General features: G+C 39.3%; 1 protein-coding gene across 2 annotated transcripts; it reads right to left on the minus strand.

Annotated features, from left to right (window-relative positions):
* LOC124263719 (cytochrome P450 3A5-like) lies at positions 1 to 25,399 on the minus strand. Of its 2 annotated transcripts, none has more exons than XM_046698385.1 (14): positions 25,294 to 25,399; positions 23,505 to 23,601; positions 22,931 to 22,980; positions 22,301 to 22,397; positions 21,573 to 21,689; positions 20,725 to 20,813; positions 19,861 to 20,009; positions 18,431 to 18,564; positions 17,954 to 18,044; positions 16,358 to 16,515; positions 15,029 to 15,117; positions 3,154 to 3,291; positions 2,161 to 2,317; positions 1 to 201 (listed from the first exon to the last, which is right to left on the minus strand). In XM_046698385.1, exons 1-14 carry the CDS (start codon positions 25,365 to 25,367, stop codon positions 106 to 108), a joined length of 1,536 nt encoding a protein of 511 aa, XP_046554341.1. In that variant the 5' UTR covers positions 25,368 to 25,399; the 3' UTR covers positions 1 to 105. The 2 variants fall into 2 exon arrangements, with proteins under 2 accessions (XP_046554341.1, XP_046554340.1); XM_046698384.1 differs by lacking the exon at positions 25,294 to 25,399 and adding an exon at positions 24,078 to 24,317.

Here is a 25,399-nt window from a genome sequence, read left to right on the forward strand (position 1 = left end):
TTGGTGAAATGGTCCCTGGTTTTAATGTAACACAAGGGAGGTAATACACTGGATGATGCGGATGTCGGCGCTGTCAGACTCTGAGAACACTGGGTCTTTGCCATCTTACTCGTCTGAACGGACTTGGACCCTGAGCATGATAGGCTTCTTGGTGTTGAATATTCCTGTATATACATCGACGTCCTCTTCTCTGATAGATGCCTAATAGACAGAAAATCACAATGATAATCATCACCATCACAATCATCATCAATCATCATCATCATCATCATCATCGTATGTTGTCAACACCAACAACAATCATTGATTGTTGATCAATACAGCCTGTGGTTGCTGATTCTACAATGCCGACGCGTACAAATCTCAGTAGAAATTCTGGAAGCTTGGGGAGGTTTCTGGTTTGAGTACAAAATGGGCCTTGCTGGATCTGGCAACAGTATAGACGATTAGGTGCCATCTGAGAGAGAAATCAGGAGAAATTGTCAAATGATAAAACCAGGTCTGGGTTTGAGCTGTAACCAATGCGAGGACTTTAGACTTCGAGTTCAGTTAGATGTTTTCGTGATGCAGCAGCTATTTTCTGTTGTGTTTTGAACCATGAATTTGCCTTTTCCTACATTCAGTAGACTACCCACCCGTATAATACTGGTGAGATTTGGTCTATATAAACCCATGCTTGTGGTAAAGAGGTAGCTTACGGGATAAGGTGGTCAGAGTCGATGAATTGGTTCATGCATGTACATGGTTTAGTCCCGATTTTGACAGTCCCAATTTTGACAGTGAAATTTCACACTTCTGTAATTGATCTAGCCAGTTGTCCTAATTGTGACAGTGAGTTTACCGGACGTGGCACTGGTCTTATCCGGAAGGAGACAGAACAGCTCAAGCAAAGTACCATGTAACCTATCATGAGAGTAGATGATATATACTTGATAAACTATTTTGGGACAAAAAGTACCATCCATTGAAACAGTATCACTTTGATACTCTCATATATCTGAAGTCGGGCTGCAATCTCTTGAGGTGTTGCTTTTTCATACCCATCCAAACTCTTGCTCCTTTCTTCCTGGTAAATCATTGTCAGCTCTTCTCGTGCCCGTTCCTTTTTCATACTACTGGTATGGATATAGGAACCAATAGAGCTATATTTCTGTACTTCTCTCGGTTGTTTGCATTCACATAATTACCCCAGTCAAGTAAATTTAGGCTCAGTATTATTCGTTACACTGCTATACTGAGTCTAACAACCCCTAGTAGAAGGTCACGTCAGGTAACCTTTTCAACTGACCAATCAGAACACAGCTTACCAAATCGCGAAAGTTGACATTCGCACATACCTTTTGAACCTTTACCTCGAAAAGGTTTTTTACCCGAACGATTCCGAATGCTATTTTCCGTACGATCGCTTCCGAGTGATGCACATGGAGCACGCTACAGTCGTGAATAAACACTCGCTGAAAATAGCGTTTTGTCAGTATTCAAGGATGTCAGCTTGCGAAAATATTAGCTAATGATAATCATGTCAACAGATACCAAAAGCGGGTCACATATCTGTTTTTTATGCGGGTTTTCATTTGTTGTGAGATCAGTGTTGGCGACAGGGGAAGAGTAAATCCATTTTGTAAGTCCCGCCGAACCGTAAATAGTAGCCGTTGTCTGATTGGCTAAATCCGTTCTGTCGTCTTGCGTTTGGCTGGACGGTCATAGGTCGCTCAAAGGTTATCTGACGCGAACTTCCACAAGGTTTTGTTAGACTCAGTATAGCATTGTAACGAATAATACTGAGCCTAAGTTTACTTAGACTGATAATTACCCTTAATTGGTACAGCTAGTTATCCCAGTTTTGACAGCGAAACTTCACACCTTAACATGTCCCATTTGCGATGATAGATGCCTCTCCACGAGGTCAATCATTCCATGTCTGGTCTACACACGATAATTGACAAACTAAGGTCATACAGCTGGACTATTGCTGAGTTAACCCACCAACACTAACAAAAACGGCAGATTGCTAGTGGAGACCTGTGTCTAACATAAATGAGTATAGTTAGGTATTTTACAAATGCACACTTATACTCACGCTGTTTTGTCAGAAAAGTCAAACAGTTTATGGTCAAGGTCTTAAGATTAGGGTTAGTCGCCCATATCGTTTTTGCTCACCAATGTGTCATGTGCCGGCACAAATTGAATCTGTCTGAGAATTCGGGCCAGGGCCATCTTCATCTCCATCTGTGCAAGCCTCATTCCCAAACACTGACGTGGACCATGACCGAAGGGGAGATAATTCATGGGATCCATTTCAGACTTCCGGTCCCATCTACATTGAACAATATCGCACCATCAGCTAAACTCTTACCAGAGAAGGTTCATTGAATGAAGTTTTTATTAGAGGTGTGTGGAGGTCATGCAAGTCTGCAACTTCAAGGGAAATATGCCTGTCTTATATTTGGCATGGTGTGTGTGTGTGTGTGTGTGTGTGTGTGTGTGTGTGTGTGTGTGTGTGTGTGTGTGTGTGTGTGTGTGTGTGTGTGTGTGTGTGTGTGTGTGTGTGTGTGTGTGTGTGTGTGTGTGTGTGTGTGTGTGTGTGTGTGTGTGTGTGTGTGTGTGTGTGTGTGTGTGTGTGTGTGTGTGTGTGATATATGGTATCTACCTGTCAGGCTCAAAGCCACTAAAGTTCATAGTGATGAATCATCATTGTTACTGGTACACTGTAGATTTACGACATCTACTTTTCATTTGACATAACATATTGTGTCTGTGTGATGGTACCTGCCTGCCAGGCTTAAAGCTGTGGGGGTCAAGGTATATTGTGTGGGGTGAGTGTGATGGTACCTGCCTGCCAGGCTTAAAGCTGTGGGGGTTAAGGTATATTGTGTGGGGTGAGTGTGATGGTACCCACCTGCCAGGCTTAAAGCTGTGAGGGTTAAGGTATATTGTGTGTGTGGGTGAGTGTGATGGTACCTACCTGTCAGGCTTAAAGCTGTGAGGGTCAAGGTATATTGTGTGGGTGAGTGTGATGGTACCTACCTGTCAGGCTTAAAGCTGTGAGCGTCAAGGTATATTGTGTGGTGTGAGTGTGATGGTACCTTCTGTCAGGCTTAAAGCTGTGGTGTCAGGGTATATTGTGTGTGTGGTGTGTGTGATGGTGCCTACCTGTCAGGCTTAAAGCTGTGGGGGTCAGGGTATATGTCAGGATCCCTGTGTATCCCCAAAGCAGAGACGACGACTGCACAGCCCTTGGGGAATGTGTAACCCTTGATGGTGACGGTCTCCGTGGCCTCGCGGGTTGCTCTGAAACGTAAGATATGTAGTGTTGTCATCAAGACGCATCATCGACAGTCCGTGGAATTACTGACTCAACACCTGTCTCATACACCCCTGTATCCTGTGTATTGTGTGTTAGACCTGCTTAATAATTCTAATGTAACGGTGATTAATATGTTTCTTCTGTGTTTTAAGTTATGTAGTGAGTATGGTTTAAGCAGTATTCCAGCAATATCAGGGCGGGGACACCAGAAATGGGCTTCACACATTGTACCCATGTGGGGAAACGAACCCGGGTCTTCGGCGTGACTAGCGAATGCTTCAACCACTCACAGCTAAAATAACTTAAAGGTCACATGCAACCAAAAAATCAAACATAATTAAAACACAATTATCACTTATTCATGACATATAATATGCATTGCTGATTATGAAAAAACAAATAAACAAAATTATAAGCGTATAATCGCAAATCAAAAGTGCAATATTTTGTACTTGGGTTTACCTCCCTCGAAACGAAGCAGCCGGGATACCGAACCCAGTCAGAGCGGGTGTGTGTGCACTCAAGTGTAACGGCTGGTTCATTTGCAGATGCCGCCTTCACGGTTTCATTGTGTGTGTATATATAGAGATGTTGGGTTTTGTAAATACATGCTCATTTTTTGTGTATAACATTTTGCAATCAACAGACATCATAACACCTGCCTGTCTGTGTAATTACGTAATGTGACAGAGACCGAACTCGGGCCATAAAACAATGCGTTTTGTTTATGGTGTATAGCCTGATTGGTGTTAAGTTCAAATTGCATGTGGTCAGTGATCGCAGTTGTGTATTGAATATTGTCATTAGCAGACAGGCAGGCAGACACACAGGTGTCAATAAAACAAGACATTGAGTTTTGTCTGTGGCAGCGTCATATCTATATCACAGTTAGAAATTGTGTCAACGCTAAATAATGACATTTCTTTTAAGTATCGAACTGAGAAAGTGACTCGGTAAGAAGAACGTGTGGTGAAATAGACAAATGAAATTATATAAACAGTTTATTTACTGTCATTACATATAAAAAGCTCGCGCCTGTGAGATATCAACAAAACATTATGAAAATAGCTCACACCAAAGCCTTCACCGAGTATTCACCAGTCAGCCCGCTTCCAAGTTGCGCGAACCTATTTCACTGCGCACTCGCTATGAGCGCAGCCCTGCTGTTGAAACCCGTATTCCCCAGAAAAGTCTAGGGAAAATTAGTGAAACGTTTGAACTCCGATTTCGCGCGTTTTTTTTCATCGCGTTATTTTTCAACTTTATAAGTTGAATTTGCATTTTTGATGCTTTGTTTCGGTAAGTCCATACCGAAAGGTATCAGAATCTGCAAAGTTGTGTTTTACGTTGCATGTGACCTTTAAGTTTCAATTAGGTATCCGGACTGTTTCTCCACATTTCCTTCAAGTTTCCGGAAAGCGGAAACTTACAAATTACCCAGTTTCCAGTATGGCTCCAGTGCGTTTCCGTTACCCAGTTTCCAGTATGGCTCCAGTGCGTATCCGTTACCCAGTTTCCAGTATAGCTCCAGTGCGTTTCCGTTACCCAGATTCCAGTATGGCTCCAGTGCGTTTCCGTTACCCAGTTTCCAGTATGGCTCCAGTGCGTATCCGTTACCCAGTTTCCAGTATGGCTCCAGTGCGTTTCCGTTACCCAGTTTCCAGTAAGGCTCCAGTGCGTTTCCGTTACCCAGTTTCCAGTAAGGCTCCAGTGCGTTTCCGTTACCCAGTTTCCTGTAGGGCTCCAGTGCGTTTCCGTTACCCAGATTCCCGTATGGTTCCAGTGCGTTTCCGTTACCCAGATTCCTGTTGTGGCTCCAATGAGTTTCCGTTACGCAGATTCCTATGAGGTTCCATTGGGTTTCCCGTATCCTCTACTTTCAGATGGTTTCATTTATTTACTTAGTTCAGTTATGTTTTCCTTTGATTTTCCTTTCTATTAATCACATTAACCATGTTCCATAAGTGTCAGTAAATCAGAATCTGTATGGCTCCATTTGGTTTCAATTATTAGTATTCAGTGATTACCATATGTCCATATTAAATTATGATTATTCAACTATATTAACTGTAGTTGAAGTGAGTGTATTATATATTTGAATGTATTATGTCATATATTTTATTCATAATACTTTCAAATATAAAATAAACTCATTTCAACTACAGTTACCTCAACACCACATGGACATAGATTTAAATAAATACAAAATCAGTAAGTCAGTCGATTTCTCTTTATTTATCATAAACATATCATGTCTTTGTTTCAATGTTACAATTAAACATTGTCACAAATCACAAAACCCCGTCAGTTGATTCTCCTTATTCAGAGAGGAATGCACACTAAAAAAACACACAAACCACTTGTGAGTGAGAAAAAAACAGACAGAAGAGAGAGAGAGAGAGAGAGAGAGAGAGAGAGAGAATAAATATTTTAATCTTAGTCTCAGAAACAACAAATTTAGTTGTTTTTTCCTAAACAGGGTGAATACAGGAGATAATTGAATGTACATTCCATCCTATCCCTAACTAACATGGATCATATTCTCAATGACCAGGGTGGAAGACCTTTAGGTGGTTGGAAAGCATATTGTTGGATGGTGTCGCAAGTTCTTCATGTTTGCCTCTGGAGCGCCAGACAGCACTGGCGATGTCAATTCTGGGGTTAGGACTGCAGCCACCTTCTGTGTTCTTTCTCTGTCCAGTTAATAGTAGCTAGATTCTTCAGGCGCTGTTGGCGTTTCTGGGAGGAAAAATGAAATTCTTGCATTGCGAAAGTTATGTCCAACATTTATTCTTGAGAGCCGCACTTGTTCTAATTAGATAATGGCACATTACGGTGATGGGTAATGACATGAGAGAAGGAAAGTTATTCTATTACAGGTATATAGCGATGTGATAATATGAAGCACATCATGTCAGTTAAGTGACTCAGGATGTTTTAACTGGTGTCAGGAGGTCTATAAACCGGTACAAATGATATTATATAATCCAGTTTCAGGAACTTACAGATCGGATTCTTTTGTTTCTTTTAGCATCTTTCCTGTGTTTTTCTTCCTTTCCTCGAATCTGCCGACGTCGATCGTCCATCTTGCTCCTCCAGATTATCCAGAAGGTTTCTATTAAGAAAAGCAAATGAGTTAATTTTCATTCGTCCAATAATAGATTATTACAATCCGACAAACATTCATTATTTTGATTATTATCATATTCACCATGTATCAAACCAAGTAATAAGTAATTGTGGTATATGCATTACTGCGAGGGTGTGAGAAGTTTTCTATTAACATGATCGACATTCTACTAATGCTAGATTTACCCAATTTGTGAACAAGAAACGAGTTGATGGCAATATTAATTTTAGTTAGCATTAATGACGTCTCTAATGTTATAAAACATATAAATTGATTATGATGCCGAGCAATAATAAAACTTGGGGTAAGTTATTTTACCTTATAAATAAGTAACTTTTAATGGATTTTCAAGGGACTCCACGAACTTTTCCATGTTTCTTCTCACAATAGCCGAAAAAAGAGACACACATTTGGAGTATGAACATCTGTCGATTGGCAATATTTTCCTGCGAAATATCATAAACTACTTGTTTCATCTATATCTGTTGCCTTGCTGCATATAACAATTTTTTCAAATATTTTTATTCCGTCAATAACCTGAAAAGGCGAACAAGCCAAGTGGCTTATATAAACGCCGCTCCAGCACACGGTTCCAATATAGCTGGATACATAATTGAATACATTACATAAAGTCCGACAAGAAAAGAAATATACTGAGACAAAATTACACTCAGAAAAATGACTGAACAATAGATATTTGGTTATGGTGTTGGTTGTGCCCAGCAACAAAATGGGCTGCCGCAGAATATCAAGTTATAGAAATATCAGACTCAACGTACAGGAACACATATATATACTTGTCTTATGGTTATATTTTAACGGAATGTTCAGCTGGTATCAACAATATTGTTGGTTTTTACAGATTTCACACTAAAATGCAATGTCCACATAAATAACCGTGAGAGAAATCGAAATGCGAGCGCACCGTTACTTTAAGATAAAGGTTCCTACCGAAAACGTTTAATTCGATGCAAACTGACTGCTATGATAAGAAGAACATAATGCATTTCATCTGAAACCTACCTGACAAGGGCGGGGTACTGCTAATTTCTCTGTCCTGGGTTTCCGTTGAGATCGCTCAAGTTCCCGGATCCTTGTTTCCAAAGCTTCGATTGTCAAGTATGTTGCCATGTGTCAAGAAAACTATAGCAACTATACAGACTGCCATTTCCACTACCTTACTCTCATAGACTTACTTCAAAACAACAACGAAGTTTTTTCCAATCTCGCGCGTGTACGTTTGAACAAAGATGGCGGCATTTCAAACAAAGACGTACTCAATTATATTTTTTTCAATTCTATTGTAAACATGCCAATAGTCTGCTCACCCTTCACAAGTTTAGAAAAACACTGATAACTGCAATATGTGTTTATGTAAATTGTTTGTTTTTACAATGTCCGTCACATCTCGTGGGGCCTCATTCATTCCAAATCAAGCGCTTCCGGTTTCGGGACAACAATTTTAGTACGTGGTCTGACTGCCAGGTGGGCAGCACCTGCTACCTCGACCGTGACGGACCCAGGGACTGGGCAGCTGTCCACCTTTGGCAGAATTTCTTCAGCCTTAACAATGAAACAATAAGAATGGTGGATGTATTTCCTGTAATAAAGTACTACAGCAGTGTAAGCTTTTTTCAGATTTTCCGATGCGTTGATCGTATATGACCGATCCAATTTGATCCTATTTCTGTATTTTTTTACCTCGATATTTAATCATATCAAGAAACAATGTGATGTTTGATGACCTATTATTTTAAAAACACACAGCGTAGTTCCCTATGATTTTGTAGGAAATTAAAATTGCATGCAATACAACGATTACTACTCCCTTGCTGTAACCGTGTTTGGTGATATAAACCTACACCCGTTTATTTGTCATCATTCACTTGATGGTCATTTAGTGAATTTATAACAGGTATGATTAGTGGTAACATCACTCAGATTACCCGACAAAGATTCCGATTTAGCATTTCTCACGTCTACACTAAATATTCAACATTATTAATTAAGGTCTTATGTACTACATGTTATGTAATATATGCATGGAGGTGCAGCAAAAGGAATTATCAGCTGAGTTAAAAAAACAAACACAGATGAAAGGATTAACCGATAACACGCTAATTGATTTATTACTTTTATCTTGCACGACGTCTTTGTGAAAAGGGCCCGTCAAAAGGTAGGGTTTATGTTTGTAGAGTTACTAACGTATACTGAAGAGGTTTATTACCGTGAAGTAGACATTTGTGATGTTTCTAACAACAATAAGGCACACAGGGATTGTCAGGTTGAACGCATTTGGAGAACAATGGATGACAGGCATGCAGGTAACACTAAATTCCCAAGTTGAAAACAAAATAAATTGTACAACGAAGTGATATTCGTAGAAAATACCATATTTTAAAGAATATTTTACTTATTCATGATATGGCAACAATAAAATTCATTAAAGTGACATCTTAGCACAAATTATTTTAATCATCATAATGATAAAAAAATTCATAATACATGTACATAGTACACATACAGTCTACACTTCAGTTTCATTAAGTATGAACGCAAGTACGCTTACTCTGCCTGCAGACAAATCATCAGTGATATTGTAAAATATATTTATGTTATATGTTGTATTTATTGTCACAGCGGATATATTGTCACACCTTTATATCTTGTTGACACGTTCGTGGTTACGTATGTCAGGATGTTTGGTGACTATATCATCGACAGTGGAGACAGCTGAGACTCTACAACATACCCAGGACAACCAAGATGTAGCATTTCTCTAAAGTGTACCATCCATACATAGATATCTTCCACCTCGTGAAGTTGGAATGAACTTTTACTTTACACATGGAACTGCTGTTTTGCCTTAATAAAAGTGATGAATTTGAAAGTATGGCCAGCATATTATGTACCCAAATTGATGAGTTGGTGCTTACTCATATCAATTAATGACAATCAATGATTGTCAAAACAAGCTAAGTGAGTACAATTTCATTGATTTTCATTATGTAAGTGAACAAGGGGTGAGTTCGTGTCACCTATTTCGCTAGGTAGTTCAGAAAGTTAATCCCTTAAAACAACATGCACCGTCAGCCCTCCAATATCAAAGGATTTTCACTGTAATAACAAAGGTCTACTTCCAAGTAAGACATCACCGAATATACCCACATTCTGTCGTGTAAACAGTGACCTTCCTTCGAGGATTAACCGACACTATTTGATTTTTTTAAAGAATTGTGGACATTATGTAAAACCTTGTCAGGTGTATTATCTTTGGTGTCCAATGAAACCCGGTCAGGTGACATGGAACAGTTTTTTGGGCAGCTGCCGATGAATGGCATATCGTTCCATTATGTGGATACTGATGGATACTTTTCTCGAACAAGGTAATAGCCCATTAGTTTTGTTATACCGTTAGTTGGTTTTAAGTTTGATATCTGTATTTTGTTTTTTATTTTTCTTGTAGCTTTCAACAAACTCATTCCACAAACAACATGTACTAAGTCACACTTAGGGCAAATGTGTGTGAAATATGATTCCCTTACATTTTAGGTACTCTATGACATATCTAGAAAGCCATTTTATAAATTTATGAGGTTCCAAAGTGCTTAAATATGATAATGGATCAATAATGATAATGCTATAATTAATAGGCAAAACAAACGTTCATTGACTTCATTTTCTTTCAATCCTAACATTTTTCACCACTGGCAGATGAAGTTAAACTTAAATATATTTTATGTCTATAAGTCTACTGTATAATTTGTTGTTGCCTGTATTATGTTCTTTATTGAACATTTACGAAACTATTGTCCTTTTTAGTACAGTTATGTGTAATGTGCATAACCACTCCCAGTTAGTTGTATTAGTATGTATCACTTTGAGAAAAATTACAAACGGAAAGCCAATGGGTAACCGAAACCTAATGGAGCCTTACCCGGTGTTCTTCAATAATTTATAAGTTTAAGGCATCTGTGAGTGTACCTAACAAAACGTAAAGGAGACAAAGTAGAATCTTAAGTTTCCATAATTAGGTTTAACTGCTCCTGAAATTAATCTTTCATGTGACAGTATCTTTTATTTGAATTCTGGTGTACAGAAACACTGAGATCACTAAACTGAAACTTATATACATGGAATACATCGACAGTTTAGCGTAGGTTAATGTAGGTTTCTGAATATATACTGTATATACTGGTATATGGAGTAATTTCCTCTACGTTTGTTTCATTCACGTTCCCATCAATGATGGTTTCCAGCTGCTTTATGCAATTGAAACTACCAATGATACTTTACTGTAAATTTCCATTTCTGGAACTAACTTTGTTGATTTCCGGTAGTTTCCAGTCGCTGAAACTAACCTCGTAAATTTAAATTTGTAAATGTGTGCATTATATAAAAACAAACTTATATACTTACCTGTCTGCGAAGGACAATAAAATAACTAGTATATCACAAATGTACACTAAAAACTAGCATATAACCATAAACACTTTAACAGTACAGTATTTAAATGGGTTATAGCTAAAACGGCACCACAGCAGAACGGCACCAAATTTGTGTGGCGAAAACGGCACCATATTGGCGAAAACGGTTACTGATTTCTGGGCTAAAACGGCACCATATATAAAACAAAGTATGACGTTGACTCATGTTTTATTTCATTTCATTATAACATTAGCAAGATTATATCAACATATGAGTCATTCTCAAAATCCGTGCATATTTATGTCAGATGTTTGTATCCGACAAACTTAAGTCAAAATCAAACCAAAAAAAATATGGTAACTAACTTATCCCAGTATCTTCTACACTTTACAGTAACAAAATTAGGGAAACTATATTTTTATATTTACTTTACACCACCCAATTTTATTCAATACTCATGTGTCACAACTCCAGTCGCTGATGTCACAGATGTGGCATTTGAATTGTTTTGTCTTTTTCATAAGCAATAAATATTCAATTTCAAAACTCCATGTTATATTGTAAAACTAGATATTTTAATATATATGTACATGAAATAAATATTATCTTTGTATTTTTTCTTTTCAAAATGATGTTACAAATTTCGTAACGGCAGTGACACAATTCCAGGAAATGTCTAATAAAAATGGTAAAATATGAAAAATGAAACATCATTAAGCTTGCATAATATATGTTATGTATATTCAGAAAAATTATTATGTTATGTGTAGTGTTTAGCAGGTCAGGGTTCCTCACATGCACAGATGAGAGACACGTCTTGACAGTCCTATACTTTATTCCTGAATACCCATACAGGCCATGCCGCTTACGGTCACCCAGATCATACTAGCGACACAACTAATTATCACCAGTACACTACATTCCCTCTTTTCCTTAAGATTAAAATAATTTACTTATCCTGTATATTACAATGAGACTGACAATCACTTCTTTTTTTTCTACATATATGACTATAAAAATATATATAAAACATCACAGTCAATACTCCTCATGTTGCGTCACCTTTCCACATCTTCTGGAGAATCACAGAAAATAATATTCAGTTCAAATACAATTCACTCTCCTTTGATGCCCTTTCCAATCACTGTCGGCACAGTAGATGTATTTACTATCTAAACATTCTGCAATCCGATTATCCCTTGATCTCATCTGTATACTCTATGCACTAATCTCTCTTTGGGTCAGTTCATTATGCCAGACAGGTAAATGCCGTGTGTTATTTTAACCAATTGGCGGGGTACTTGGCTGTAGGGGTAGTGGCATGTAGGGGTTTTGGGATACAACCGCTATGGGATGCCCATTTCCAATCACTGTCGGCACAGTAGATATATTTGGTTTAAGCACATTTTTATTTCGTCAAAGAAACCTGGATAGGCGAACAAGCCTAGTGGCTTATATAGACGAAACTCCATTACATTGTTCCAATAGCTGGATACATAATTGAAATAATTCGACAACAAAAGAAAAATACTGTGACAAAATAACAGATAAATGATTGAATAATAAATATGTTCGGTATAGTGTTGGTTATGCCTAGCAACGAAATGAGCAGCCGCAGAAAATCAAGTTATATAAAACTTGCCTTACATTGAATATATACGTAGATTTGATAATTACTGGAAGCGGTTACTTTTAGAAATGAACTGTTGTAATGAGTTCAGAATGTCACTAATAGTTGAGTTATTCAATGCGCCGTTACCGTATAAAGTAGTTTTCACATCGTATCCTTCAATATAAAAATACATCCTTGTTCTTAAATTTTGATAGTTCCGACATAATAGTAGATGTATAACAAACTAGTTTTCCCCATAAGATTTTAGTTGGTGCCGTTTTCGCCATAAGATTTGTAGCCGTTTTCGCCAAGTCGAGGTTCCGTTATGTCCAAATGGTGCCGTTTTCGCCAGGTGCCGTTTTGCTGTGGTTTCGTTTTAGCCTGAACCCATTTAAATGGGCTATTGCTTTTGCTCCCTGCATGGACCCTAGCTGAATTCTGTATATAGAAATTATTTCGCAAGTGTAACAGTAAATAAATATAGTCCCCCAATGGAACAGCGCAAAGCTAAGTTTGCCATTTCATCTAAGCTGAAACCAATAGACTTGTCAGTTTCCGGGTACAGAAACCTAGCTGAAACCTACATTACCCAGTATCAAATAGGTTTCCGCAACAACGGAAACTAAGTCATTTTGCTATGAATGTTTCAGCGACCTGAAACTAAATGAAAACTCATGAAGACAGTTTCAGTTGTAGAAACCTGACGGAAACCTAGATTTGTTACTTTCAGTTTTGTAAACTATGCGGAAACTAGCATTGTCTGTTTCCGGATACTGAAACCTAGCGGAAACCTACATTACCCAGTATCCATTAGGTTTCCGCAAGAATGGAAACTAAGTTATTTTTGCTGTGACTAGGCTACCACTCCGCTCGACGCGTACGTAACCTATGTTCATGGGTTCGAATCCAAGTTTCGACCAGGATCTATAACTCTTGGTTTGCACCATATGGGGTTAAACATAATGGTATGCTTCTGGAACCTTCATAACGACTGTCTTCAGCCTGTCGAGCGGACACTTTAACCATTAGGCCACCCTAAAGCCCCTTTTTCTGTGTTTCTGAAGAACCATTAGTAATTTATAAGTCGCTACGTTTTGAGACAACATTTGAAACTGAATATCAGGGAAATACCCGCTTTTGGTGGTTAGAACTGTTTTATGCAAAATTAGCTGACGTCCGAGTCTTTGTGCCCCGATCACAAGATGTATCAAAGACATCAAGATAGACAAGCACTTAATTCTGAACCTTCATTCTTTCCAGGTTTGAAAGCAAATCCATTGCCAATAATTAGAATATATATACATGTACTTCGACAGAAGTGATGCATGTTTAGACAGGTCTGGTTCCAAACATAGTACGAGTGACATGGGATTCGAACTGAGCCCATTGTAATCGCCTAATGATTAACGCCCATCAGTAATGTGCTCGGGGCGTATTATGGGGTGTATTACGGGGCGAAAGTAGGAAAGACTTCAGATGTTAACCATCCGATGAAGACTTCATGGATGTTAACCATCTCCGATTTGAACTTAAGTTTTTACTCAGATTTCAAACTGAGTTTGATCATTTGGAACATCCGCCCAAACAACTTAAGTAATCCATGATCTGGTATGGTTGGGTTTAATATTGATTTCAGTTCATTTCTAAATTCATTTTTCTATTTGAGTAAAAACTCGAACTTAAGTCAACTCAGACTAACGAGAAATCGGGGCCTGGTTATCTTTCATTCATTTACTCAGCTCAAACTAACAGTTTATTCATTATTACCTAAATGTCAAAGCGTTGGTGTTATTTTCAACTAAAAAGCTAGTCCGGGTATTTGTATCACTGAAAGACTTCCGATGTAAACTGTCCAAGTTACCCCAACCCTGTTCGATTCAATAACCCATGCTTGTAGTAAGAGGCAACTAACGGGATCGGGTGGTCAGGCTCGCTGACTTGATTGACACATGTCATTGTATCCCAGCTGTGTAGATCGATGCCCATGCTGTTGATCACTGGATTGTCTGGTCCAGACTCGATTATTTACAGACCGCCGCCATATAGCTGGCATATTGCTGAGTGTGGCCTGGACCCGTGAAGATCCGGGTTAGAATGAACCCATGCTTGTCGTAAGAGGCAACTAACGGAATCGGGTAGTCAGGCTCGCTGGCTTAGTTGACACATGTCATCGGTTCCCAATTGCGTAGGTCGATGCTCATGCTATTGATCACTGGATTGTCTGGTCCAGACTCGATTATTTAAAGACCGCCGCTATATAGCTGGAATATTGCTGAGTGCGGCGTAAAACTCAACTCACTCACGCCACTGACTGTGGCCTGATTCAGCAAACAGATGGCCATATAGAGGAGCAATAACTAATTTGATCTGTATGGGTTTTGATATATGTTCACTCACTGACCACTTAGAGGCAATCTATTCAGTTTCACTATTACCCAATAGTGAGAACGTTGGTATTATTTACCAAAGAAACTTTTCGAGTTTATTTCTGCACTGAAAAACTCCGTATGAAAACTGTGCTATGGTAGAAGATTAGTAAATAATATCTTACCCAGTTACAGCCGGATATAGTCTGAGTGTCTCCATGATTACGTGATCCATGTATTTCAGTCCGCCAATATTATCATAGTTTGGAGTTTTCTGAAAGACAAATGTCTCATATCAGGACATTGGTTATGTAAATATTTGTGCTTTTACAAACTCCCTGAAAAAGGGATGAGTAAAATAAAGTGAAACAAGTTTTCATGTCTTGTGTTGATGGCACCACAATGAGTGAGTGAGTTTAGTTTTACGCCGCACTCAGCAATATTCCAGCTATATGGCGGCGGTCTGTAAATAATCGAGTCTGGACCAGAAAATCCAGTGATCAACAGCATGAGCATCGATCTGCGCAATTGGGAACCGATGACATGTGTCAACCAAGTCAGCGAGCCTGACCACCCGATCCCGTTAGTCGCCTCTTACGACAAGCATAGTCGCCTTTTGTGGCAAGCATGTGTTGCTGAAGACCTTCACGGGTCGATGGCACTATAAGGGGTGACAGTTATCGAGACGTGATCCTTCACTGCCATACGAGGGGCGGTGGGGTAGCTAATTGGCTACAGTGTTCGCTCCTCACACCGAAGACTCGTTTTCAATTCCCCACATGGGTACAATGTGTATGGCGCATTTCTGTTGTCTCCCGCCGTGATATTGCAGGGATATTGCTAACTGATCACTCACTCACTCTCTCTCTCATACGATATATGAAGCTAAAGGTCTGGGAAACCTGGCATCAGAAGTCGCGGCCGTTAAACTTTCAAATCAGCCAGAGTCGAGACCTCTAAATTATTCGAATGATATCAGACAAATATGTGATTTCCGTTTCTTCAAAACAAATATACCCAGAGTAGCCAGAATGTAACAAATTAGAGCACCGCTATTATGCTGAGGATCATTTACATATCCAGAAATTTCTGAGCGTGGTAGTCGTCACTTACATCGGGCAGTCAAAATGTGCTTAGTGTTAGCCTGGTGCAACCTCCTGAAGGGTCCGTCGTCAGATCTCTTCGTAGAAATTTATCGTATCATATTTGCGGGACACGTTGGTCTATGTGCTACAACTCGCTGTGGAGAGTTGTGTCCCTTTGTTGATAGGATGCCCTTGTTTTGATATCCGATCCCAGATTCCTCAATATATAGCCTTTTATCAGCACCTAGCTCGATAATCTATCTATACCTATCAGAAACATTTTCTATTTTCGTTTAGTGTTGATTAGGGCCGATAAAAATCTTTCGATTTTGAAATGACGTGATGTGATTTTGCGTGGCGTGTCTTTGTGGGTCAGTGTCACGGTTAAGAGAAACAAGATGTTTTGGTTGGGTGTTTTAAATTACGTACGTCTCCCAAAACCGAGTCGACTTCTTCAGTGAGCCGCTGTTGTACATCCGGGTTCATAGCCAGAGAGTAGGCAACAAAATGGAGGGTGTTGGCCGTAGTTTCGTATCCAGCAATGAAGAATAATAAAGCCTGTCCAAGTATTTCGTCGTTGGTCATTTCTGGAATGGAGAAAAAAAGGAATACAGTTTTGCTTATTTTTGCATATAGTCAACACAGAGTTCAACGTTTGCGACAGAAGGGAACTTGTATTACGTCTACATTTGTTGGAAAAAATTCACTTCATTGGCCCAGTACTTTCTATGGCCATGATTATAAAGGACCCTGGAGAAACAGCCCACAACAGAATTGGTAAAGTTAAAATAAGTTTAGTTAAACTTAACAGTGTGATCCGTACAGTGTGCGACATATTTCCCAAATTTTGCTAGTCAGTCGGGCTAGCTATGCCTGAAAGTTACCAGCCCACAAAATATTTCACTAGCCCGAAATTTACTGAGTATTTTTTGAGGCCATAATCTTTTCACGATAAGGAGCAATACGACAACGGAAACAAACGTTTGCTTTAAGATCCACTCTGATTGCCTCTTTTTTTTAAGTACATAAATACCCGTGAAAATCTGAGTTAGATTTGATCTTCAGTAACCCATGCTTGACGTAAGAGGTGACTAACGGAGTCGGGTGGTCAGGCTCGCTGACTTGGTTGACACATGTCATCGTATCCCAATTAGGTAGATCGATGCTCATGCTATTGAGTGTTGATCACTGGATTTTCTGGTCCAGACTGGATTATTTACAGAGACTGGATTATTTACAGACTGCCGCCATTTAGTTGGAATATTGCTGAGTGCGGCGAAAAACTAAACTCGCTTTAAAATACGTAAGCCATCTCAGCATTTTAGGACACTTTTCACGCAAAGGAAACAAACTTTTGCTTCGAGATTCGCTCTGAGTGTCCCTTCTTTAAAATACATAAGCCATCACAGCATTCTAGGACACTTTTCACGACAAGTAGCAAAGGAAACAAACTTTTGCTTTGAGATCCACTCTGACTGCCCCTTCTTTAAAATACATAAGCCATCTCAGCACTGTAGGACTTTCACGACAAGGAGAAGAGGAAACAAATTTTTGCTTTGAGATCCACTCTGACTGCCCCTTCTTTAAAATACACAAGCCATCTCAGCACTGTAGGACTTTCACAAGGAGCAGAGGAAACAAACTTTTGCTTTGAGATCCACTCTGACTGCCCCTTCTTTAAAATACATAAGCCATCTCAGCACTGTAGGACTTTCACAAGGAGAAGAGGAAACAAATTTTTGCTTTGAGATCCACTCTGACTGCCCCTTCTTTAAAATACATAAGCCATCTCAGCACTGTAGGACTTTCACGACAAGGAGCAAAGGAAACAAACCTTTGCTTTGAGATCCACTCTGACTGCCCCTTCTTTAAAATACACAAGCCATCTCAGCACTGTAGGACTTTCACAAGGAGCAGAGGAAACAAATTTTTGCTTTGAGATCCACTCTGACTGCCCCTTCTTTAAAATACATAAGCCATCTCAGCACTGTAGGACTTTCACGACAAGGAGCAAAGGAAACAAACTTTTGCTTTGAGATCCACTCTGACTGGGGTTTTCATCAGTCCCATCATCCTCTGCGTCCATCAGAAGTTGGAAGAAGTCTTGTCTTTTCGGCTACAACAGAATGAGGGAAAGGGTGACTCTTACATCACACACATCCACACCACGTGTATGAAACTGTAATTATTCCGACCAACAAAGACAGTGAGAGAAAGCATAAGAGATAAAACGAATGAGATTTCCTTCCGTGTTTCTAAGCACATTCAATTTCTTAAAATGCAAATGAAAATTTTCAATCGTTTTATAGTTCTCTTGCGTGACAGTTAGTATATGTATACATGGACAATTATTCACCACCGCGGGCTCTTCAGTTCAATGCATAGAGGAAACACTGTAGACGACGGTAAATAAGTTCCGGAATTCTCATCTATCTGTTAAACGTTGAGAGGAAACACAAGATACGATGAGAATTCCTAATTCACCAGCGCTTGTGTACTTACCTTTCCGTTCCTTAAATCAGTCTTGCGTTGTTCAATCATTTCATTCAGTACCTTCGTGAAGAACTTTAGGGTGCTCTTTGAAAAACCGCTCACACCTAAAGCTCTGAAGAAGGGTGTGAGTGCGGGGAAAAGCACTGGAAAATAAAATAAAATTCACGTTCAACAGCAATTATTCAATAACAATAAAAGTGTCAAGCTACCAAAGCCGCCAAAGCTGATAGTGGTGAATCATCAATGTAACTGGTACACAATAGATCTAGGAGATACCCTCTCATTGAGATTTATGTTTCACATATTTATTCATCAGTTTGGTGCTTTGCCCTTCATATAACGCTTTGTAGTTTTGAATATGTTATATACTGAACAGCAAAAGAAACGCAGGTTTCGAAAAAATATAATCTCATAAAAGTAAGCGTTCGTGTTTATGTCTTCTATTTAAAAACTTGACAAAAAGCCAGAGTTGCGTTTCTTTTGTTGTTTAGTATATACACACCGAGAAAGCATTTTAACATTCTTGAATCATGTAACAGGAAATTTCATCTATCAACGATACTACGTTTGAAAGTACTCAATCATCAATGTAACTGGTATCAAATCGATTATTTTAACATGATTCAAATGTTTCATTATTCAGATAGCAAACCCCTGTTCTGGTTTGACACCCCAAAGTGTACTGTGTAATAATTTATGAGTCTATAAACAAATAACACAATGAAAAATTATGTCTTGGAAGATGTGTCATAAATATGAAACATCAAATAGTACGATGTGATGTTTTGCATACTTTGCTTACTTTATCCACAGCATTAGAGTTATCGTAGAACTGGGGATTTAACAATGCTGTAATTGTAACGCTCAATTTGAAAAATAGATTTTAAGATATGGCGAATTTACTCAGATGCATGAAACATTTTATCTAAAAATTTTAAAAAGACCATCGGGCTGGCTAGCTGTAAATTTAGACCGTCCGTCAGAAATAGCCCGTCTTGGGAGGTTGGACGGGCCTTATTTCATACACTGATATTAAATGGCAGGAGAGGCTCTTCCATTTTCAAACTGAAACTATGGAAGCCTTTAAGGTATCTAGCGACAATCCTTAAACAACTGATCCAAACTACTGTGTAGTCCTTGAAAAATGATCAAACGTCACCTGACACTGTGCATTCAACTAAAAAATTATCAAAGGCCTGAGTACATTCAATATACCAGTGATCAAACTTTGCTGCCTATCTCCGATCAGTAAATAATTGATCAAATGTCTGTGTACATTCACAAAACAACTGATCTAAAACCTTACCTTCAATATACCAGTGATCAAACTACGCTGCCTATGTATGTTCAGTAAGTACTTGATCAAGCATGTGCACATTTCCTGAGCTTCGACCACAACTGTGGAAACCCTAATTAGCCACAGCACGCTACTCACTTACTAATAATCATCATAACAGGGTTTAAGATTCCTTGCCCAAAGAACTTCTTTGCCTCCTGAACAAAAACATGTTTAAAGTCACTTTGGGAATCCACTTCGATCCCAAACGCTGTGCTTGCTATGACGTCCATTGTGAATGCACCAAAGTATCTGTGATGAAGTTCACATAATTAATTATTGAGCATCACATGGACTTTCTTTATAAAACAATACATTTGTTATGGTATACGTCGAATATAACAAAACATGTAAACCAAAAAGCCAACAGAGTCAAATATGTTATATTTGTGTAAAAGCAACTTACCAATAGAAAAGACAATATAAAGGATTTTACGACACCATGCCCCTTTACATATGCAGGGGCGGATACCGATTTTTTAAGAAAGCGCGCGCGTACAGTTCATTTTCACACGTTTTCACGAGAGTTTCAATGGTCATTTAATAAACTTTCAGGACAATTGGGATCCTTGGATATGCTTTATAACATATCATTGCAGATTTGACAAATCGTCCTCTTAAACACCAACATTTTAAAATTTTAATTAGGTGGAAAAGTGTGGAAAAGGAACATTGCGTTGTTAAATATAATGCTTAGATGTCAGTATGAAATGATATTCAACAGATAGACTGCAAACTGGACACAAGCGTGTCAACTACGGACATGTGCACTGACATAAGCCGGGTCGTGTAGAAGGTAAGTCTTCGTGAGGCAGTCTGGTGTCTGGTTTGAGATTTATGCACAAAAACATATGGGTTCAGATGCTGCGTCCTTTATCCTGTTGTTTCATTTGGACACGAGTGGGAGGTTTCTTTTTAGAAGTATACGAATTGGAAAATAATAAGTAAGTACACAGGTTCGCCTTACCCTTTGACATCAATCCTCTCGTTCGATTCCGCTGCTTTAACAAAGTTGGTTGTAAGTTTATCGGCGCATTGGTTTATTCGGTCGCACATCTGTAAGAAAACTTGAAAATTACCAAACCAGTAATTGATTCCGCATATATTTGCAAAAAACACCAAGACACAGGTGCGTGCGTGCGTGTTTGGGTGAATGAATGAGTGGGTGAGTTGTGTTTAACGCCGATCTTTACATCAGTTCAGTCTCTTCAGCTCAGCATGAACGTGATGCAGGCCTTAGATTGACTGTTGACTGCTGTTTAACTCTACACTTGGTCATGTTCCATCGCATGCGATCATGGCATACAAAGGGACACAACTCCACATAGTAAAGTCTATGCCTGGGGCATCTGGGCGACCTTTTTTCCGTGCTGCCATAATATTCCATTTGACAAATACATACATATATATCGCTCCTCGAGGTTGTATTGTTTGTTTTGTAAGATAATGTGTTTATACTACAAACGAAGCCACGTAACCTAAAGTACGTAAAGTTTGAATCTCAGTCAAATACAGAAAATACTGTGAACGAAAAGGCGAATTAGAACGACTCCTTGTCCCACCCCTTGTGTTGATGTTTCTTGTACGTAAGAACGAGTTGCGTATTGTTCTTCTTGGACTAAAATAGTGAGTGAGTGAGTAAGTTTGGTTTTACGCCGTTTTTAGCACTATTCTAGCAATATCACGACAAAGGGCCTCAGAAATGGGCGAGACACATGTCGAAGCCGGATGTTCGGCGTGACGAGCGAATGCTTTAACCACTAGGCTAGCCCCTGGATTGAAATAATGAATAAATAAACTGAATAATGCTCTTACCAGGCGAAGTTTGGAGGCACTGAATGTCGGGCTTATAATATTCCTGATTCGTTTCCAGTTGGCGCCTTTCTCAAGGAGAACACTTTTGTTCACTGGGTAGTTGCTCAGGTCTAATATCTGTATGGTGATGAAACATTCTGCATATATACACTGTAACACTCTCAAACATTCTGCATATATTCACTGTAACATTGCAAAACATTAAGTATATATTCACTGTAACATTCTCAAACATACTGTATGTATTCGCTGTAACATTCTCAAAAATGCTGCATATATTCACTGTAACACTCTCAAACATTCTGAATATATTCACTGTAACATTCTCAAACATTCGGCATATTAACTGTAACATTGTAAAACATTCGAATATATACACTGTAACACTCTCAAACATTCTGAATATATTCACTGTAACACTCTCAAACATTTTTGCATATATACACTGTAACATTCTCAAACATTCTGCGTATATACACTGTAACATTCTAAAAAATGCTGCATATATTCACTGTAACATTCTGAATATATTCACTGTAAACAGACATGTAACACATGTTATTTGCACATAGACTTCCTGACAAGTGTTTGAATGTAGCATGCAAGATAAATGTACCGTTTGACCATATCTAAACATATCATAGACATTCAATGGGAACTAAAAGACTAAAGGACACGTATATAAATATAGAAAACATATATTCAGATTCCAAAAACTAAATACTTACCACTCTGTCCGTGAAATTCTGGAAATCCCTGATCAGGATCTCTCTGGCAATGTCGGGATCAAGTACACTGACCATCGGAAGGCCACCCAGAAAAATCCTGAAAAGACAGCAGGCTTGTTTAGCAGGAAGTAATGATTGAGTGAGGGAGTAGAGACTGCTTCATGGGGGAGGAGGTCCAAATAAAGAATTTATAGACATTACTCAGGCGCACGTGTATGGAGCTGAAGAACCATTACCAGGAAGATTCTGGATTTGAACTGATGATCACGTCCCCTAAGGGAGATAAACATCAGCATTCTTGGTAAATGATAACGATGTTATCAGCCCCAGAAATGGGGCTTCACACATTGTACCCATATGGGGAATCGAACCCGGATCTTCAGTGTGACGAGCGAACGCTTTAACCACTAGGCTACTTCCCCCCCGACTGGATTAAATCCAGGCCGCCGTCATATCCCTGGAGTATTGCCGAGTGTTAAGAGAGAGAACCAAACAGACAAATTAAGAATAACAATTATGCATGCACATATGATGGTGACTTCGATCATATGACCTTCTCAAAGTTTCTGTCACACTCCCGTTTATGTATGATTTAAAGCAAGGGGAGATAAGCCAGACGGATCTACATACCCGAATACTTTACCATACTGTTTGAAGTGCTTGTTGTCAAAGTCCAGACCCTGTAACAGTGAGTGAGTATGCTTTTAAGCCGCCTTTAACAATATTCCAGCAATATCTCGGCAGGGACACCGGAAATGGGCTTCACACATTGTACCCATGTGAGGAATCGAGCCCGGGTCTTCAGCGTGACGAGCGAACGCTTTAACCACTAGGCTACCCCACCGTCCCCGACCCTGTAACAAGATGCCATCTTTGATATGTATGTATCAAATGAAAACATTGACAATCATCAACATACAGGTGACAATGTCAAAATGGCCTGTATTGTATTTTGTATCACATATTACATCCCGAAGAAAAGTGATTTGGTGTCACAGATGTTTTGGGGGATAAGTTTTGTATTGATGACTGAGCATACAAATATATTCATGTTCTCTAAAATATTCAGAATAGGAATATCATACTTATATATCCGAGAGAGATTTTACCTTTGATGCAATCTTGGGTTTTTAAGTCAAAGTGAACGACGAACCTTATTGTTCTTTTCTAAGAAGGTATGTTTGACATTAAACTATGAGCTCACGTGCTGAATCATTTGATGGAAGTTCCCAATATAAATCACAGGCTCCGGACCAGGAATACCAGCATCCTTGAACAAACGGTTCCTCTTCTTTCCATATCTGAACATAATAGAGATCCGGATTAGAAGTGGCATCAACCCCATGGTTTTCGTAAGAAGCGAGAAACGGAATTGGGTGGTCAGGCTCGCTGACTTGGTTGACACATGACATCGTATCCCATTGCGTAGATCGACACGCACGATATTGTTCACTAGAGTGTCTGGTCCAGGCACAATTATTTACAGACCACCGTCGTATAGCTGGAATAATTCTGAGTGCGGCGTTAAACAACAAACAAACAAATGGAAAAGTAACGTCAACAGTTTGAAGCAAACTTACGTAGGTGCTTATGAGATGCCCCCTTTCTAAAATCTGAATGTAGCAAAACGGCTAGCCTTAGTCTACAAAACGGCCTTCACCTTCTGACACTTAATGGGGCAGTGCAGGTCGTCCCTCTGTTTTCTGTCTTGGTTATTTACCCTGACAATAGTCAACAAATCTTATTTGTGGATCAGTTATCCAATAAGTTTACTTACACATAAATCAGAAACAAAACCGATATCCACAGAATCCATGTTGGAGATATGTCAACACAGCCGAGTATCTCCATCAGGAAGTGTCTCCAGGAAAACAATCGGCTTCCAAATCAACACCGAGATCAGTCTGTTCTTGGTGATTCACGAATAATAAACTGACGTTATTGGGATCCACTCAGTGACGTGCATTCAATGTCATGTCAGATAAAATTCGGGTTCCGCGCTCAAGACAGTTTGGTTGGTCCCGTTTGGTCTTTCCTGGGAGATTCGCTCGCAAGATAGCGAAAAGGGGAGTGTCTCAAAACGTTTTAGATGCATTAAAGGTCCATCCACAGTAAATGTTATGTGGGGAACGGGAAATGGGTCTGTCAGATTTCGTTTCATGTTTGTAAAGTATAAACTGTTTGATATTTCTTTGTGAAACATAATCGGTGCCTGTTTATTATTATGTGCGTTTAAAGGGAAACTAGTTGGGACTACGATTTAACTGAGGGTGTTGATTTCTTTCTTATGTTGTTTCATCAACCAAGTCAGCCAGCCTGACGTCTAGATCCCGTTAGTCGCCTCTCATGACAAGCATATGGGTTGCACGAAACCAACTCAAACTTAACCGGAGTAGCACACGTAGCCACTGACACATGCGTCCGATGGCGAGCACACACAAACACACGGGTCACGCGCGTGCGCGCACGCTCGCACGCAAGCACGTTGCTAATATAAGAGCTTTGAAACGTGTACCTATACCAATATGTATAAGATGCAACACAACTTCAAACTGGAGTGTTTCATCCAAATCATTAACTGTAAAGTTACCATTTCCTAATTCCTTTTCAAAATCAGAGACTACCCCAGCCCATGACCCCAGCCCCAATCCCCAGATCCCACCCCACCCCAGGTTTTACAGTATGCCGTCTGTGCTTGTGACACGGCCCCTTTTCAATTTGTTATCAGGCACTCGGCCATGACCTTTTGATAGCGTTTTGACTCGCCGGTCTCGCCACTGTAGAGGCTGTGCGCCTAGAAATTGACCCAGGGGCTTGTAACGCTAAAAACTGCCATCAGTGTATATACTGTCAATAAAGACCCCGTCAGTGACAGCACATCCATTGATGGCAGCTTTTAGCGTTACATGCCCCTGTGGAAATTGAAGGAACTTTGTTCTGACAATTGTCAGTAAATCTCATTAGTATATAAGTGATCCAATAATTTTATTTACTCATAAATCAGAAACAAAACCGATATCCACAGAATCCATGTTGGAGAGATGTCAACACAGCCGAGTATCTCCATCAGGAAGTGTCTCCAGGACACCGGCTACTTAA

This window comes from Haliotis rubra, unplaced genomic scaffold, assembly GCF_003918875.1.
Source record: "Haliotis rubra isolate DU_JTF1 unplaced genomic scaffold, ASM391887v1 Scf896, whole genome shotgun sequence".
In the NCBI taxonomy this organism is placed as follows: Eukaryota; Metazoa; Mollusca; class Gastropoda; order Lepetellida; family Haliotidae; genus Haliotis; species Haliotis rubra.